The sequence below is a fragment of the Moesziomyces antarcticus genome (assembly GCF_000747765.1).
Source record: "Moesziomyces antarcticus DNA, scaffold: scaffold_v10006, strain JCM 10317, whole genome shotgun sequence".
NCBI classification, from domain to species: Eukaryota; Fungi; Basidiomycota; class Ustilaginomycetes; order Ustilaginales; family Ustilaginaceae; genus Moesziomyces; species Moesziomyces antarcticus.
Window position 1 is genome coordinate 1 of NW_014639004.1, and position 15,734 is coordinate 15,734.

The following is a 15,734-nucleotide window of genomic DNA, read 5'->3' on the forward strand; positions in this document are numbered from 1 at the left end:
GAGGGCAGCAGTCGTCACTGCGCCGGTACAACAAGAGACTCATGCGGTTGTCTCTGTCTGCAGCTGCCGCACGGATCGGGCGCAAACAGCGCGGCAGACAGGGCGACCTCCGAATCAACCCTTTCCGCATTTTGCTGGCGGAGGCCTGCGCTCAACCATGCGCTTTGCTCCCTTCCTTGTTGCAGCTGCGCGCTTGGCCCGCAACCGAAATGACCGAAGTGTGCGGGTGACGGGCCCCCGGATTTTGCGCGTAAATTCGTCAGAACGCGTAGACGGCGCTTCGACGCAAGCGTCACGGCGGGGGCCGCCGGCAATCTCATGAAGATAGCTGCAGTGCGACGTGGGGTGCAGAGACCCCGCTCGACGCCACCGGGGATTCCCCCGCGCTTGTCACGCGAACCCTGTTGCTAGCCGCCCTGTCACGTTCGGACGCCAGATCATGCTCTCGGCGCTGTCTCAGGTGTACAATCAATCCATTCCAGGCACGCTTTGCACTGCTCCGATGCGTATTGTACTTGCCTCAATCGGCAAGTACGCGGTAGATGGGGATATGCCTCCCCCGCGTTTTGGCGTGATCCTCCGGCATACTCGATACTCCCGCAACAGACCCTTCCCCACCCATTCCCCTCTCAGATACAGACTCTCGGCCCGCTGCCTACATTTCCACGCGCGCGATCTGCGCCCAGGGGTCGACCCCTGTCAACGAACAAGCAGCGCTCGGTGCCTGCGTCTCTGTCTACCCCGCATCGATGTCCATATGCCCCGCTCTTCTTCCCCGCATCAGCATTCCATCGGAACGGGGCCCCACCCTGATCGCTGCTCAGCCAGGAACAAGACGATAGGAACATCGCGCCAGGAACACAGAGCTTGCGTTCGAATACACGTCTCGCGTAACCCCACTTTGACATCGCACGATCGCCCAGCTACCGGCAACGTCGTGCGCCATCCTCGTGACCCCCACTCTTATCCTTGCCGGCAGAGGCGACGAGACCCAGTCCTCGCAGCGCTCATCTCCCTCGCGCTCCTTTGCCTTCGAAAAAGTACAAGTAGCCGCTTTGTCTACCCCCAGCGCGACTCTCTTGCCCCTTCGAGCACCTCTTCACAGGCTCTTTTCTCGGCCACCATGTTCTTCGACAATGTCCACGTCTACTATCTAGCCGTGATAGCCTATCTCGGCATCTTTTTGTTCGGCTGGGAGACCGGGGTAGCGGGGGGCGTCGTCGCTCAGAAAGGTTTCCTAGATGCCTTCCACGTCAAAGACAAGAAGCAGGTCTCCTCCGTCGTCGTTGCCATTCTGCAGGCCGGCGCATTTTTCGGCTCTCTCCCCGCACCCATCCTTTCCAACAAATTTGGCCGCCGAAAGACCCTCTTCGGCTTCAACCTCTTCATCGTCCTTGGAACGGTCCTGCAGACGATCCCAGGCGTCGGTGGCAAGATCGCTCTTATCTATCTTGGGCGCACTGTGGCCGGTTTTGGCATTGGAGGTATCACTTCCATTGCCTCTGGCTACGTTTCGGAGTGCTGCCCCAAGGATGTCCGAGGTCGCATCACAGGCATGTTCCAGGTGAGTCGCTCAGCTAGTTTAGATTCAGCTCACCTTGCACATTTGCTGACATGATGAGGCTTGCATCGCCAGGTCATTCTTGCGGCCGGAGTCATGGTCTCATACTTCGTCAACTACGGCGTGGCACAGCGCTACAAGTCGGGCGCGCAAATCTGGCGGATCCCATTCGGCCTTCAGCTCGTCCCTTCAGGTCTCATGGGAGTGGGCCTCCTGTTTGCCACCGAGTCTCCCAGATGGCTCGCCAAAGTCGGGCGTACAGAGGAGGCTCTGCGCAACCTGGCTTTCCTTCGTCGACGCAACATCGATGATGAAGCAATTATTTTTGAGATGGCCGAGATCAACGCTGCCATCCGCGAAGAGAGTGCAGAGACCGTCTCCTTGCGCTACTGCCTTTTCACCAAGGGCATCAACATCCGCTTCTTCATCACCTTCTCCCTCTTCGTCCTGCAGCAGTGGTCTGGTCAGGTAAGTGGCCTCGATTTCAAAAGCGTTAGGCAAGAGTGTTGGAGCTGACGACCCAAATTGACATTTCTTCCTGACAACAGAATACGGTGGGCTACTATGGCCCGCAGATCTTCAAGTCGATTGGATACAACGGCACCTCGGCCGCACTCCTCGCCTCAGGCATCTACGGTGTTGTCAAGTTCGCTGCGACGTTCATCTGGGTCATGTTTGGTGTCGAGACCGTCGGCCGACGCTGGTCGCTCTTTGCCTCGGCTCTGGGCATGGGAATTCTCTTTTTCATCATCGGCGCCCTTCTCAAGACCTATCCGCCCAGCGCTTCATCGTCCTCTCCTCAGCCTGCATCGCGCGCTATGGCCGGGCTCGTCTACCTGATCGCCGTTGTGTACAGTTTGGGTGTAGGTCCACTCTGTTGGGTGTACGTTTCGGAGATCTTTACGAACTCGACACGCCACTGGGGCCTCGCCTTGGCCTCAGCAACGCAATGGCTCTTTAACTTTGCCCAAGCACAAGCAAGCCCTTACATGATCGACTCACTTGACTACAAGGTCTTCTTCCTGTTCGGAGCGATCAACGTGCTCGGCTTCTCGACCTTTGTCTTCTTCCTGCCGGAGACCAAGGGTCGCAGTCTCGAGGAGATGGACGTGATCTTCGGCAGCGTCTCCAAGGGCGAGCGAGAGGCACACATGCGGGATCAGCAAGACGGACTCGAGCCTGGCGTCGCCAGATACGAGTGCGACGAAGAGAAACGCACGGGCAGCGTTGACGAGAAGAAGGATCTCGGCGTCCGCTATGGGACGTCGACGCCCTGATGCGATGATGGAATGACGTAGGACTGTTCTTCGTTTTGGGAATGTGTTTTCTGTATGGCACTTTGACGAGTCTCGCTTGTGCTCACTGCCAGTGAAGGTGACTCGATACTCCGATGAGCTTTGGCCGCCCCTTAGATCCGTCTGGCAGCATGTAGAATAGCTTGGCTCTGCGCAACGATCGTATTGCATACGTTCAAAGGAGGAAGGGAAAGGGTATACCTGAACCGAAGCTGCACCGATGAGGGCGTGCCGAATGAGATAACTAGAAAGGTAGTTGAGTTGGTGAGGAGCACTGTTGCTGTGTCTAAGGAGCGGACGGAAATTCTATCGAGTGGGAATCAGTGGTCCAATGGTACCGGACATGGGCACTAACAACCTGCCAATGTTGATGATAAAGCGACTCTATACATGGCTTTGGATGCATCGACCTAGGTTTTCCAACCTTTTCGCAGGGTGTCGGCACACTCGTCCTTCTTTCTACCAATCTCGACCAAGAAACCGAAGAAGGAGTGGCTGATCAGATCCTGCCACACGCGACTCCACAGGGTGACGATGTTGGAGCGCATGATGCGGTCGTACATCAAGAAGTCGCGGTATTGATATGCTGTAGAGGAAATCGCAGACTGTCAGGCTGAGCACGCATGATTCGGGAAAGGGACGAGGGCACTTACTGGCAACCGCTCTCGGGTTGACAAAAATCAAGGGCCTCGATTTGCTGCGAACGTGGATGTCGTAGCTGGGCAGGAGGCATTCCGAGACATTGCACTCGGGATGTGTTCGGAAGCGGATCGGGCCATCGTCGATACCCGGCGTAGCGGTGGCAGAGTCATTAGACGGGAGGAACCATTTGGCGTCGAAAATCGTCATGCCGTTCCAGCAGCTGTTGACCGGGATGGTATCGCCTCTCCGCAAGCTGTTGACGTCCTTTTCTCGCTTGAAATAGGGCCACAATGGGGTGGGACGATCTCCTTCTACATCGCGCATCACCCAGCTGTGAGAGTGGAATGGAATTGGGTCAGAAGTCTCTCCAAGCGTGATCCGCCTCGAAGGCACGGTACTGAGGGAGAGGTGCGGGGCACTCACGTATCGTAAAAGCCAAGTGGGAGATAATCGAGTGCGCAGACCTGGTCGAAGGTGCCTCCGTTGGTCGACAGGAGCTCAAGCACCGATTCTGTGCAGTGGTGCGGGAAAGCGAGTCGTTGCGGTCAGGGCTAGTACTGGGTGCTTGTATGCATCTGGAGGTGCCAGAGCGGATGGCAACTTACCGGGACGGAAAAGGATGTCGTTGAGCCAGATGAGCTTGGAAAAGGTCTGATTGTGGAGAGCGTTGATACCGTCGTGGATGGGCCTGAGAGCCTCGTTCCTGACCATGGCCAAGCGCTGGATGCGATCGAGCTCTTCGCGTCTGTTGTTGTCGAGCATGCGGATTTGATTGCTAATGCCGCGAAGGCCGAGTTCGGACTGGAGTCGAAGCAGATGCTGCTTTGTGCTGTCTTTGGAGTTGCTTTCGTAGATCGAAACGAACACGTTTTTCTCGCCCAGGCGCTCTGCCAAAGTGAGGAGCGATTGCGAAAACGAGGGAAAGAGATGTTCCGAGTTGTACAGGTCGACGGCGATGAAGAATGTCTGACTTTGGCCTTGCTCGTATGCGTCGTTTGAGAAGGCATGTCGAGGACTGACGGTGAACGTTCGCCATATGACGGTACAGAGCAGTGCGAGGAGGATTGTAGCCTTGAGGCGATCACGTCCCGATGCTGACTGGGCTGTAGATCTAGAAGCGATGGCTGCGAGAGTCGCGATGGTGGCAGCGGGGACGCCGAGCCAGACCAGAGCAAGATAAATGTGCAGAGTGGAGAACATGCGAAAGTAGACGTGTGCCAATGTTGAAGCAAAGAGGGGCAGAACGATCAGCCACGGGACCAGCCCGGTTGAAGACCTCTCGGCGAGGGTGTTGAGATGACGAGTCCATGATGTCGAAGTGCGGGCAAGCTTCGGAAGAAGACGTGTAGAATGTGGAACTCCGACGCCTTGGACGTGGTCGAGATGTGATGCGACTTGATCGTGTTGCAAGGGCAGGAGCGGCAGCTTCTGGACGTCTTGCCAAGTCGACATCGTCAGAGATGCGCATGTGATGATGGGGACTGGAAGAAGTGCAAAAGGGGATAAAGACAGCTGCGGGATCAGTGCAGCAGCTCGTCGGTTCTCATGGCTGGCTGGTGCAAAGTGCGGCAGAAGATTGACCGAGCGGAGCGTTGCGGCGTATGAGGTGGGCGGAGTACAGAGGCACCAGGCGCAAGGGAAGAGGGTTAACTTACGCCCGTACCCACCGAACTGGAACCGTGCATCTGTGCTTTTCTTGTGGGAGGCGAGCCGCCAATGCGGCTGCGCACACCTTCACAATGGGGCGCACAACTCTAAAGTGGGCTGGAAGAAAAGGGCCGAAGGAGTGAAAGTGCCGAAGCGGACCCTGTGCACCTTCGCGCTACGATGATAACTTCCGGATCCATGAACAAATTGCTCCCTGACAGTTGCCAATGCGCGAGCTACGCCTCTTCAGATCCTGGATCAGGACCGGCTCCACGCATCGCTGGCGGTGCAAAGATGTGCTGCAGAACGTGCATGGTCGGGGTGCGTGCATGAGCGTGGCCGGTGTGCTGGCCGAAGGGGAGGGGGGAAAAGGCGGTGCTTTCAAGGCGGTGCTGCTTGTGCAGCTGCGACTTTCCACCCCTGTCATATTTCGACAGACAGAGGCTTCGGCTGTGATTTTAGAGCTCGACTGGCTCGAGCAAAGATGGGCAGATGCCAACGTGGGCTACTGTTGCTTCAGCTCTGCTCTGACGCTCCAACGCTAAGCATGCGGGTTCGACTTTCAGGGTCCATTTGCGCAACGTGTTTCGGCTGTTGGATGCCGCTCGCCTGCTGGAGCCAGAAGGCGTCCCCAGGGCCTCGCGCCGAGCCATGCCTGTTGCACTTTCGATTTATGCCGCCGGCACGCGGACCTTGCTTTCGGTTTGTCGTGCCAGTTCAAGGCTCTGCCGCGAGAATTCAATTCAGACCGGCCATGTTGGATTGGCCTGCTTCTCCTCGAGCTGTAAAGGACCCTGCAGCCCGCAGCCATTCTGCTCCTCCCGCTCGCTTTGAAGACCGCCCGCGCCAGAAGAAGCCGGAGCTCACAGCAGTTCAGGCTCCGCCGGCACCCTGGAATGAATGTGGCTTCCTCCGCCCTTCGCACACCCATCCCTCGACCTGCATCCCGCTCGGCCAAATCGGCCGATCTGGATCCAGCAACAAAGTTGTGCGCCTGCGCTCTACTCAGTTGGACATTTGATCGGGTCCACTAGCTCGCGGACAAGTGATGATCCGCGCTACCAAGTCAAACGGTGCCGCAGCAGCGGGTCTACCACGATGCATGAATTCGACATGCGTCTAGACTCTGTCATGCAAGGTCGTCCGAAGGAGCGGACGAGATGTCGAGCGAGGATCGCGAGCGCCGATTCTCAATCGCGCCTCCTGGCGGAATGCTAGCTCCCTGCGCGACTGGCTGCTCCTCTTTAGCAGCCAAGTCTTTTTCGCTACTGCCTCCAGTGCTGGCGGCAGCTGCGGCGGTGGCGGGTGCGGCTGCTGCCTCTTTGCGTTGCTTGGCGTGCTCCCTCAGCTTCCCGCCGTGAATGTACAGCAACAAGGGCAGTGGCGTCAGCAGCAGCGCGAGCCCTCCCAACAGGCTCGTGGCTCCCTGCACTGTGATGCCTTTGCACATTTGCCGCGTGAAGAGCGGCTGCAAGGACATTCCATCAAGAGGTCATGTCGTCGACGATGAGTAGGATTACAAGCGTCAGTTTCTCGTAGAAGTGTTCACGTTCGCCCGCGTTGCTGTGTGCTTACCAGCGCAGCTGCCAGAGCAGATCGACAAAAGCCAGCGGCGGCTAACACGCTCGGAGCTGAGGGGCCTCCATACGCCACTAGGTAGGGGATCAACGATGTGAATGCAGACATCGACCCGGCGCACAGAAGCACAATGCCAATCGCGGGAACGATCCAGTGAATACCTGTAGACAGCCACAGACGACGAGCACGGCAGTCAGCTTGTCAGCGCGCTCAGTTGAGGCAGAATTGTCGTCTCGATGCTGGGAAGACACTCACTTGTGAAAGGTACGGTCCATGCGAACAGGAAGAGTCCGACCGGTGCAAGCGCACATCCATAGATCGCATGGATCAGCGACGCCTCGGGTGGTAGCACCGTCTTCCCCGTCTTGGCACGGATGCGTCGATTGATGGCTTCTTGGACAAAGACGTAGTTGGACGAAGCCATGGCGAAGCCGATGAAGAGCGTGATGTAGATCAATCCGATCGCCTCGGGCTTGAAGCGACGGATCGAGGCAAACGCGAACGGGATGATGACGAAAAAGTCGTAGATGATCGCATACAGCAGCGACGTGTACACAGAGATCACCAGCACCACCCGATCTACACGTGAACGAGCGCCAACAGCCATATTGCAATAGCGTGGGGCGCCTGATCAGCAAAACACGCTCGACAGTTTGGAGGACTAACCCTAACCCTAAGTCACTCACCTGTAAGTAGCCAATGGAAGGGTAGCTTGACGGAGCGCACCATCGCTGTGCCGAACGAGCGTGTCGCATCCTCTACGCGCGCTGACCATCGAGCCTTGTCTGCAGTCTCGACCGATTTTGGGCCGTCGTTCAAAGCATACTTGGCGTCGTGGATCCGCTTGAGCTTCGGGTGGTCCGTCTCGGGTACAAACAGGACGCCGAACACCGTAACCACCGCGATAAAGATGGCCTGGTGCCGCATATTCCATCGCCAGCCGGCACGCTCGTTGACAAACGCACCCACCAGTCCGCCGAGCGAAGGACCCGCGAAGGCCGAAAAGCCGTAGCATGTGAAGAATGGCGCGAATCCGGCCGGCGTGGTCATGTCGCTGTAGGACGCCGGCACGTTGTTGAGGGCCGAGGAGCCAGCGATGCTGCTGACCAGACGAAAGACCAAGATGACGGCCAAGTTGTTCGACTCGGACATGACAAAGCAGCACGCCGTAAACACGATCCACGAGTAGACGTAGACGGGACGTTTGCCCGTGGTCTGCGCCAAAGGACCCATCAGCAGGGGACCCAGCGCGAATCCCAAAACGTATAGCGAAAGACCGAGTGTGACCACCTCGGCACTTGCGTCAAATTGGCGCTGAAGCGACGTCGCCGAAAGAGCAAAGGCCGTCGAGAGGTAGGTGAAGGAGAGTACCATGCTTCCCAGGATAAGAGTGACGCGCACTTTCTTGCGAGTGCTCCACTCTCGAGGGTTCTCGACGGGCGGTGCATCGATGACTTCCGTCATGTTGCCCAGATTGAGGTTGAGCTTTCCGAAGAGACGCGGTGACTTCTGGTGGTCGTTGAAACACTGGCTGGACGAGAAAACAAGCTCGCGATCCGCAAAGCAGTGTGGGTTGTCGTTCCCAAGTGGCAGGTGGAGCTCGGGTCGACCTTGACCAGGCCTGGTCTTATGATTCTAATGACTCCTTGAGGCTCTGATGGGAGCACGCTGCGATTCTAGAGATGTAGATGCGTCCGATGTGGTGTGGGTCCGTGGCGCAAAGTTCGGAGACAGGCCCAAGCTTTTGGTGAACCGAGAGTGCCGCAAGTGCGGACTTGGCCGAGTTTCGAGCCGGCTAGAGCATCAGCCAATCTTGAATCTCGCCAGCGGCAAAGGCGTTGCGGATCGGTGGGTCAGAGAAGTGGTGGAAGTGAGGATATGAGCGAAATCCTCGTCCCCTCGCTGACGGTGGTGTCCGGCTATCAAAAGCAGCCAGTCATGGCCGATGTTACCCGGCTCGAAATTGCAGGCTAGCAACAGGGTCCGGCAGCTTCTCGCGCAGGCTGAGCAGTGCAGGCCGACCGCGTTTGTCCGAAAAGACGGAACTACGGACATATGTCAACAGCCCCTTCCCTCTCGGCACAGATGGGCTCACGTGAACGCCTGGCATTACGTTTGCGTCCGAAAGTGAACGTGGCACCAGGCAATGCAGTCCGAGCCAGCCCATGGCCGAGTCTCTGAGACGCAGATCGACGTTGGCGCCAGCTGAGCGGGCCGCCGTGGACGAGTGCGGCACTATCGAATCGTCGGACTCCGAGGCCCTCAAAAGAACGCCGTGCCGGACCCGCGTTGGCGTCTCCGGGAGGACCGGCTCTCTGGCGAAACGGCCGAGTTTCCCCTTAGAAACCTGCGATCTCACATGCGGGCGAAAAATCACCGCAAGAGAATCGGTGATCCCTAAGAGTCTCCGAGCATAGATCGCAGATGCATGTCCGCTCGTCCGAAGGCCTAGGATGCAGTTTCGATGCACTGGCCACGCTGAGCGATCCGGATCCTGCGGGTGCAGCTTGCCGTCATCCCATCATCCTGATCTCACCCATCGTAGCCTACGTGTGGCTAGGCACGTTCTCGACAGTCGCCATGCCGACCGGATTGGCGGAATTCACGCCGTACCATAGCCTGGCTGGCGGGCTGATGATGGCGGCATCCCTGCACACCCTTCTATCCAAGCTGGGTCTCGTCCTCGGCATCTCGGGCTTCTTCCACTCGACTGTCACCTCGACCCTGAACAAAACAGGACTCCGCAAGGACAGTACTGCGCCGTCTATCTACTCGACCGTTGCTCCCTACTTTACCGCCGGTATTTTTGCGGGTGGGATCATCCTCGGCCTAGCACGCCCCCGCATCGAGACAGAACTCGGAGTCTCGATTCTCGACAACGGTGGCGCAGTGCGAAGCAACAGCCTCTTGCTGTCTGTAGCTTTCGGCGCTCTCGTCGGCTTCGGTACAAAGGTGAGTCGTGCTGGGCTGATTTGCAATCCAACCTACACCCTTGTAGACGGCTGCAACTGACGCTTCTCGTTCCGCACACTTTTGTCTATCTTCATCAACAGCTCGGCAACGGCTGCACGTCGGGTCATTTCCTGTGTGGTCTGTCGCGCTTCTCGCTGCGCTCCCTCGTTGCCACCGCTACATTCTTCGGCGTAGCTGTACTCACCCATGTCTTCAACGTCTTCAACGTGGCCAAGTCTGCCACGCCGACGCCGGCCTTTGGGTCTGCCTTCGCCAGCCACCTTCCTGCTGCCTTCCCCAAACCCAACCTGGGCACTTTGCTGGCCCTCCAGCTTCCCGCGTTGGCCTACCTTGCTGCGCCTTCCGTACTTCAGGGCGGCGAACCGTCGGATTCGACCTCAAAGACACGCGCGGCAAAGCAGCTCTTGGCCGCCAAAATCATGGCGCTAGCAGTGGGTGTGCATTTCAGCTTCGCTCTCGGCGTCAGCGGCATGATGAGGCCTTCCAAGGTACTCGGATTCCTTTCCCTGTCTCCCGCCCTGGTTTCGTCGGGAAGATGGGATCCATCACTTGCTATGGTCGCCATTGGCGGCATCATCCCAGCCTCAATCGCATACTTTCAGCAGGTAAAGCCCAAGCAGGATCAACTTCGTCGGCTCAGCTCTTCTTCCAAGAAACCACAAGATGCCAGCAGCCGGCTGCGGCCAAGACTGTCGCTTGTAGCACCAGAATGGCGGACACCAGCTGATCCGTCCAAGATCGATGCCAGACTGGTCCTGGGCGCCATCCTCTTCGGTCTTGGCTGGGGAGCCACTGGACTGGTAAGTTGGACCAAATTGCCTCGAGTCCTGAATATGCATACATTGGATGAGTTTTGCTAACCAACGAAATGCGCCATTTGAACACAGTGCCCGGGACCAGCGCTCGCCTCCCTGGCCTCATTGGGAGCAGAGGCAGTCGGACGAGGCAGCATGTCGGCTGTCTCGGATCTCTTCGTGTTTGTAGCAACCATGGCAGCGAGCGGCCAGCTTGCAGCCAAGATCTAAGTCGCTATCACTTCCAGCTGACGGTCTCGAAGGCTGCTTTCTGTGCTACATGCGGGTGCGTGCTTGAAGCAGCTGTCGATAGAAAAAGTTGTCCGGAGAAAAGCTCTCCCAGGGGAACGGCATTGCTTCCGACGCTTGGTTTGTGACTTCGCCGTGCAGCAGAAACGCTGGTATCGCATCTGGTCCCGCTTTGGGCAGGATGCGCTCTAGGGCCAACGCTTGCCCATCGTGGGTTATTTGAGCAAAGTCAGGTCCGACTGCAGCAGCTGCTGGCGCCTGTGGCGAGTGATGGAACAAGCTATCGGGCAGATCGAGAACCAGAGCTGCTGCATGATCGCTCTGGTCGAGTCCGAGACTTTTTGCTGAAGTAGGACGTGCTTCAGAGTCTCCAACTTGCAGAGCCTGGCTGTCGGTGTCCAATGAGGGCAACGAGCGTGTGGTCGATGCGGAACGAGCTCGGCCGCCACAGCCACCTTCGAGAGCGATGCGATCTTTGCACAACTCGCTTTGGACGCGCTTGAAATTGCTCGAACTCAGATCTTCGCTCGTCCTTTGCGCGCAACCGGATAGCAGCGAGACCGTTTGCTGGAGGTTGAGGCATTTTTGCTGGAGCGCTTCGATTTCGTCGAGACAAGCCTTGATGAATCCGGACTGCCTGTGATGGTACGCAGATGATGCATTGACGACCACCGTCTTGAAGAGCTGTGACGCTGGGACACCTTGCAATTCGGGAATGAGTTCAGCGAGGGCCTTTTGCAATCGCAACGAGGATAGAGACCAAGAGATCATGTCAGCGAGATGGCTTCAAAGTGGGTCAGACCAGCAGCGCTGCTTCGCCGACGTACCTGCAGATTTTCGTTGAATGCCTCCCGACGTTGTTTCTCGATGACGCTGTGCACGACTCGATCGGCGCTGGAGAAGTTACGCTTGCGCTTGCGCTGCTTCTTGGCAGGTGCTTCGCTCGAATTCTGCGAGGGGCGCCGACCGGACTGCTCTTGATGCGAAGCAGATGTTGCTGCGGAAGCCGAGAAAGAAGACGATGGGGATTGGTCGGAGGGCCCATGTGCCGAACCGGTTGACCTGGCACCTGCTCCGATCGCCGGATGAGGTGAAGGAAAAGCTGCCTGAATGGCAGAGAAGCTGAGGACGTCAAAGAGCTGTGGTGTGGAAGACATGTTGGCTCGACTGTCCGAAGACGAGAACCGAGGAGGCTTCTGATTTGGTTTCTGCTAGCAGCTCGAAGCGATGGTGTCGCGAGAGGTCAGTAGCAAGGATGGGCGAAGGAGCGGGGGGAATGGAGCTGGACACCGGGCAGAGTGGCGGCTCGGATGGTCTGTCGACCGGTGACTATCGTGGGAGCCTCTTGACGCGCAAGACAGGTGCACAGACCTGAATAGCGGAGGCACTGGCGAGGGATCGGCTTTCGGCGCCGGCCACGCCGAGATGTGGGGTCGTGGTTGGCGCAGCATGTCAAGCAGGAGCGTGCTCAGCCGACCCGGCTTGAGTCGAGGGCTGCAGCATGCAGGGTTCACAAATGTGGGGGAATCTCATTTGTGACCCTTTTCCCCCGGTTGTCCGTTCAACTGCTCTCTGGCGGCGGGGCTGTCGCTTCCCGAAAACCAAATTACTAAATTATTTAAAATAAACTAAACAAACCCTCCTGCAGGCCGTGCGGCTTCGTTCATTTTGGTCCCCCATGCTGATTCTGCGAAGAGTCACTCATGTAACGGCAAGGCGTTATCCGCTGGAGAGAGGACCTCGGCATTGACTAAAAGATCAGTGAACACCACTCGACATACAAGAGGCACATGAACAGCAAGATGAGAGAGTACCACCCACAACACGCACTACGCTTCACTTGAGAGCCGACGCCGAGCTTTGACCGTCTTCCCATCGGTACAAAGGGGTGAGGCTCGCGCTCTTCTGCCAGAACAGGTGGCGCTTGACAAAGTATGGCAGGTAGCTTCGGACCTGATACGATGCAAAGCGGCTCGCAGGTACGGCGAACACGAAGTCCAGCTCCTCCAGCGTCAGCGCCTTCGTCTCGGGCAAACCGAGGAAGATCATGACAAACGCAAGCAGATTGGTGCCGCCGTAGAAGCAGAGTGCGCCTGTAGGTCCGAGTTTGGCCAGCATCCGCGGGAAAGTGAGCGACAGGATGGTGGAGAAGGAGTTGTTGATGAAGATGGACCAGCTTGAGCCGATCTCGCGGTGCGAGAGAGGGAAGCATTCGCTTGCATACACGTTCGGCACCGGACCCATGCCGGGAGAGTAGAATGCTGTGAACACGTAGACAAACAGCGCGATGAGAGGTACTCTCGCTGAGTTGTCCACACTCATCGTGAATGCACCTGCAGCTGCAAAGAGGCACCAGGCCATGTTCGGGAAGGTGAACAGCAGAAGGTTGCGCCTTCCAAAAGTGTCGATCGTCCAGATAGCAGGGAGCGCAAAGAGCGTGTTGACCGCCCCGAACCCCAATGACGCCGAAAGCGCCTGCTTCGTCGAGTAGCCTGCATTGACGAATAAGGATGATGAGTAGAAAGCTATAATGTTGATTCCTGACAGTTGCTGGGCCAGCATTACTATTAGAGAGCCCAGAGTAGCAGTTCGTAGCCGGGGAACGACGAAGAGATCGCGGAGGCGGCGCGAATATGTTCGGCCTTCAAATGCGTGGCGTTCGATCTCAATTTGTGCGTGGGCGTAGTAGAGGTCCCGTGCGGCTTGAATATTGCTGTTGCGCAGCCGACAGAAGCTTCGGAATGAGGCGGCGTATCGGCGTTTCTTGAGCAACCATCGAGGAGATTCAGGGATGAACCAGACGAGGACCAGCAGCGGTACTGCCGGCACGAATGCAGCGGCCAGCTGCACCCTCCAGGCGATGCGTCCGATGCCGTAGAAGATCATGTTGGAGCAGAATCCGAGGAAGATGCCAAACGCAACGAACAGCTGGAACGACATGACCAGTCCGCCGCGGATGGCGGTGGGCACCGACTCGGCCGTCATAATCGGAATGGTGGTGATTTTGCAGCCGATTCCGACACCGAGCAAAAGTCGGCAGATGGCGAGCTCCCACCAGTTCCGAGTGAAGGCTTGTGCCAGAACGGGGAACACAGTGAAAAGTGCTGTGATAAAAATCACCCAGCGTCGACCAAGCCAGTTGTTCAGAGGATCGCTAAGCCATGCTGACATGAGACCAGCAATAGTTGGCGCCGAATTAATGAATCCCACCAGCCATTCCTGGTGCTCGATGCCGAACTCCTGCGGGAACGAAAGATTCGCCCCATTCGCTCCGGTGTTGTCCCATCCTTGAATGGCGCTTCCGAGCGAGACTACAAAGACGAGCATCCAGAGCTGCTTCGAGATCGCCCACTTGTGCGTTTTTTCGCGTCGAATATGGTAGCGGTCGTCCTCGTTCAGCTCTGGCATTGTTTCAAAATCGTTGGGGCTCTGTGCCACCAATGCTGCCTTCTTGAAGAGCTCGACGTGCTGGCCAAGCTCGTTCTCGTTACAGAAAACAGTGACCTGCTCCATCAGAGTGGCACGCGGGATGCCTCGGAGAGGGTTTTTGAGAATTGCCTCGATGTTGTGAATTTCGGGATGCTCCGCCTGGGCGCGGAAAATACCTTCTTCATCGTGAGAGCGAGCTCCGTCCTGATGGTGGTCGTACGTAGACACCTGGACGCCTTCCTTCTTGTCGTCGATGGACACAGCGTCCTTGGAGGACGTCTTGCCGCTGGTGCGTGAGTCCATCGTTGTGACTTCGTAGTTGAGAGTGGGGTGGGAATATTGAACGAGGGAGTGCGCTGCAATGGCCGCTTGGCTATTGTCGCCACCGTTGGAGTCGATTGCTGGTTGGAGATTAGGGTCCTTCATGGTCGAGGCTTGCGGCACCTTTTATGCCAAAGTGACAGTCTCGCGAAGATGATCGGCGGAAGAGGTGTTGGTAGAAGTGACCATCGTCTGTATGTGTGGAGCAGGCGCCTAAGCAGTGGAACAAGTCTGGGACGGCAGGCTTGAACCGCGCTCCCCAAAGTGGCGGGACAGGGTGCCGCCTGTACAGGATATCGGTGGAATGATCACGAGGAGAGGGTTGCGTGTGGAGGGAGCAGGCTGAGTGCCGAAGCGTAGGAACAAGCGCGGGTGATTGGCATCGTCTGAGCGGGAATAGGCAGCCTCCTGGCTTTAGCCGACGTTCTCAGCAAGACCTGCACAGCGCCATGTGGGGCTCCGCTTGCGGGGTTTCAGGAACGTCGTCTCGAGCCAAAGCTCGGCGCTAGTAGAGGCCGCGGACTTTGAAAAGAGGTCGTGCCGACAGCGAGCGCGCTTCACGGCATCTGTCCTTGTGAGGACCGCGATGTATGGTCCCAGGCGCCTGCACAGGTATCGGGATTCTGCGCAGCTTGACGAGAACGGCGGTCTCTGGTCGTCTTCGACCTACCTGTGCAGGTTCATACGCATACCTGCCGCAGAGAAGCATGTGCGGGGAAAGCATGGTGGCCAGCCTGTGCAGGTCTCCTTGCGACCTGCGCAGGGTAGCTGCCTGTGCAACGCAGCTATTGCCGCGATGCTGCGTGGGCGTCAGAGCTGAGATGCCTTTTCCGGAGGAAGGGAGGTTTGGCCTGGTTGGCGCATAGGAACAACTCATTATGCACTTAAATAGATTAGCCGAGGTGGCCCTGTACAGGGCCACATGTCTGGTCCAACGCGGACCCCCACCCCCACATTCATGAATGTATCACACCTCGTGGAGTTCCCCCTTGACGAAGTACATCTTCCTCAAACTGCTTCGGCATGGCTGCCCGACCCGTCCACGAGCGCAGCAGTTGCCCTGCGCAGGAGCGCTCCGAAACATGGCCGAGCGCTGTACAGGTACACGCCCTGCACAGTCGCCACAACCCACGCCAGCCGTGAGCTGGGTCCATGGTCAAAGGCCATCTTGGCGCCCTGTGCAGGCCGCGAAAAAGTTCCAGAGACTATCTCGCACAGATCTCTCGCGCTGCTCTCTTGCACTGT

General features: G+C 57.6%; 7 protein-coding genes across 7 annotated transcripts; 2 read left to right on the forward strand and 5 right to left on the reverse strand.

Moving 5' to 3' along the window:
- Nucleotides 1-757: 757 nt before the first annotated feature.
- On the forward strand, nt 758-2,838 carry PAN0_006c2813 (general substrate transporter; the record flags this gene model as incomplete). The annotated part of the gene is made up of 3 exons (XM_014801456.1): nt 758-1,564; nt 1,637-2,029; nt 2,110-2,838. 3 exons carry the CDS (start codon nt 758-760, stop codon nt 2,836-2,838), a joined length of 1,929 nt encoding a protein of 642 aa, XP_014656942.1.
- Nucleotides 2,839-3,266: 428 nt separating this feature from the next.
- Nucleotides 3,267-5,459, reverse strand: PAN0_006d2814 (glycosyltransferase family 69 protein; the record flags this gene model as incomplete). The annotated part of the gene is made up of 6 exons (XM_014801457.1): nt 3,267-3,442; nt 3,510-3,829; nt 3,922-4,009; nt 4,104-4,979; nt 5,162-5,220; nt 5,386-5,459. 6 exons carry the CDS (start codon nt 5,457-5,459, stop codon nt 3,267-3,269), a joined length of 1,593 nt encoding a protein of 530 aa, XP_014656943.1.
- An 815-nt stretch (nt 5,460-6,274) lies between these two features.
- On the reverse strand, nt 6,275-8,890 carry PAN0_006d2815 (MFS general substrate transporter; the record flags this gene model as incomplete). Its single annotated transcript, XM_014801458.1, has 5 exons — nt 6,275-6,613; nt 6,721-6,884; nt 6,979-7,302; nt 7,410-8,344; nt 8,676-8,890. 5 exons carry the CDS (start codon nt 8,888-8,890, stop codon nt 6,275-6,277), a joined length of 1,977 nt encoding a protein of 658 aa, XP_014656944.1.
- A 257-nt stretch (nt 8,891-9,147) lies between these two features.
- PAN0_006c2816 (uncharacterized protein) lies at nt 9,148-10,721 on the forward strand (the record flags this gene model as incomplete). Its single annotated transcript, XM_014801459.1, has 3 exons — nt 9,148-9,675; nt 9,777-10,496; nt 10,584-10,721. 3 exons carry the CDS (start codon nt 9,148-9,150, stop codon nt 10,719-10,721), a joined length of 1,386 nt encoding a protein of 461 aa, XP_014656945.1.
- A 45-nt stretch (nt 10,722-10,766) lies between these two features.
- On the reverse strand, nt 10,767-11,896 carry PAN0_006d2817 (uncharacterized protein; the record flags this gene model as incomplete). The annotated part of the gene is made up of 2 exons (XM_014801460.1): nt 10,767-11,471; nt 11,567-11,896. 2 exons carry the CDS (start codon nt 11,894-11,896, stop codon nt 10,767-10,769), a joined length of 1,035 nt encoding a protein of 344 aa, XP_014656946.1.
- A 679-nt stretch (nt 11,897-12,575) lies between these two features.
- On the reverse strand, nt 12,576-14,594 carry PAN0_006d2818 (hexose transport-related protein; the record flags this gene model as incomplete). The annotated part of the gene is made up of 1 exon (XM_014801461.1): nt 12,576-14,594. One exon carries the CDS (start codon nt 14,592-14,594, stop codon nt 12,576-12,578), a length of 2,019 nt encoding a protein of 672 aa, XP_014656947.1.
- Nucleotides 14,595-14,994: 400 nt separating this feature from the next.
- Nucleotides 14,995-15,366, reverse strand: PAN0_006d2819 (uncharacterized protein; the record flags this gene model as incomplete). Its single annotated transcript, XM_014801462.1, has 1 exon — nt 14,995-15,366. One exon carries the CDS (start codon nt 15,364-15,366, stop codon nt 14,995-14,997), a length of 372 nt encoding a protein of 123 aa, XP_014656948.1.
- Between the last annotated feature and the right edge of the window lie 368 nt (nt 15,367-15,734).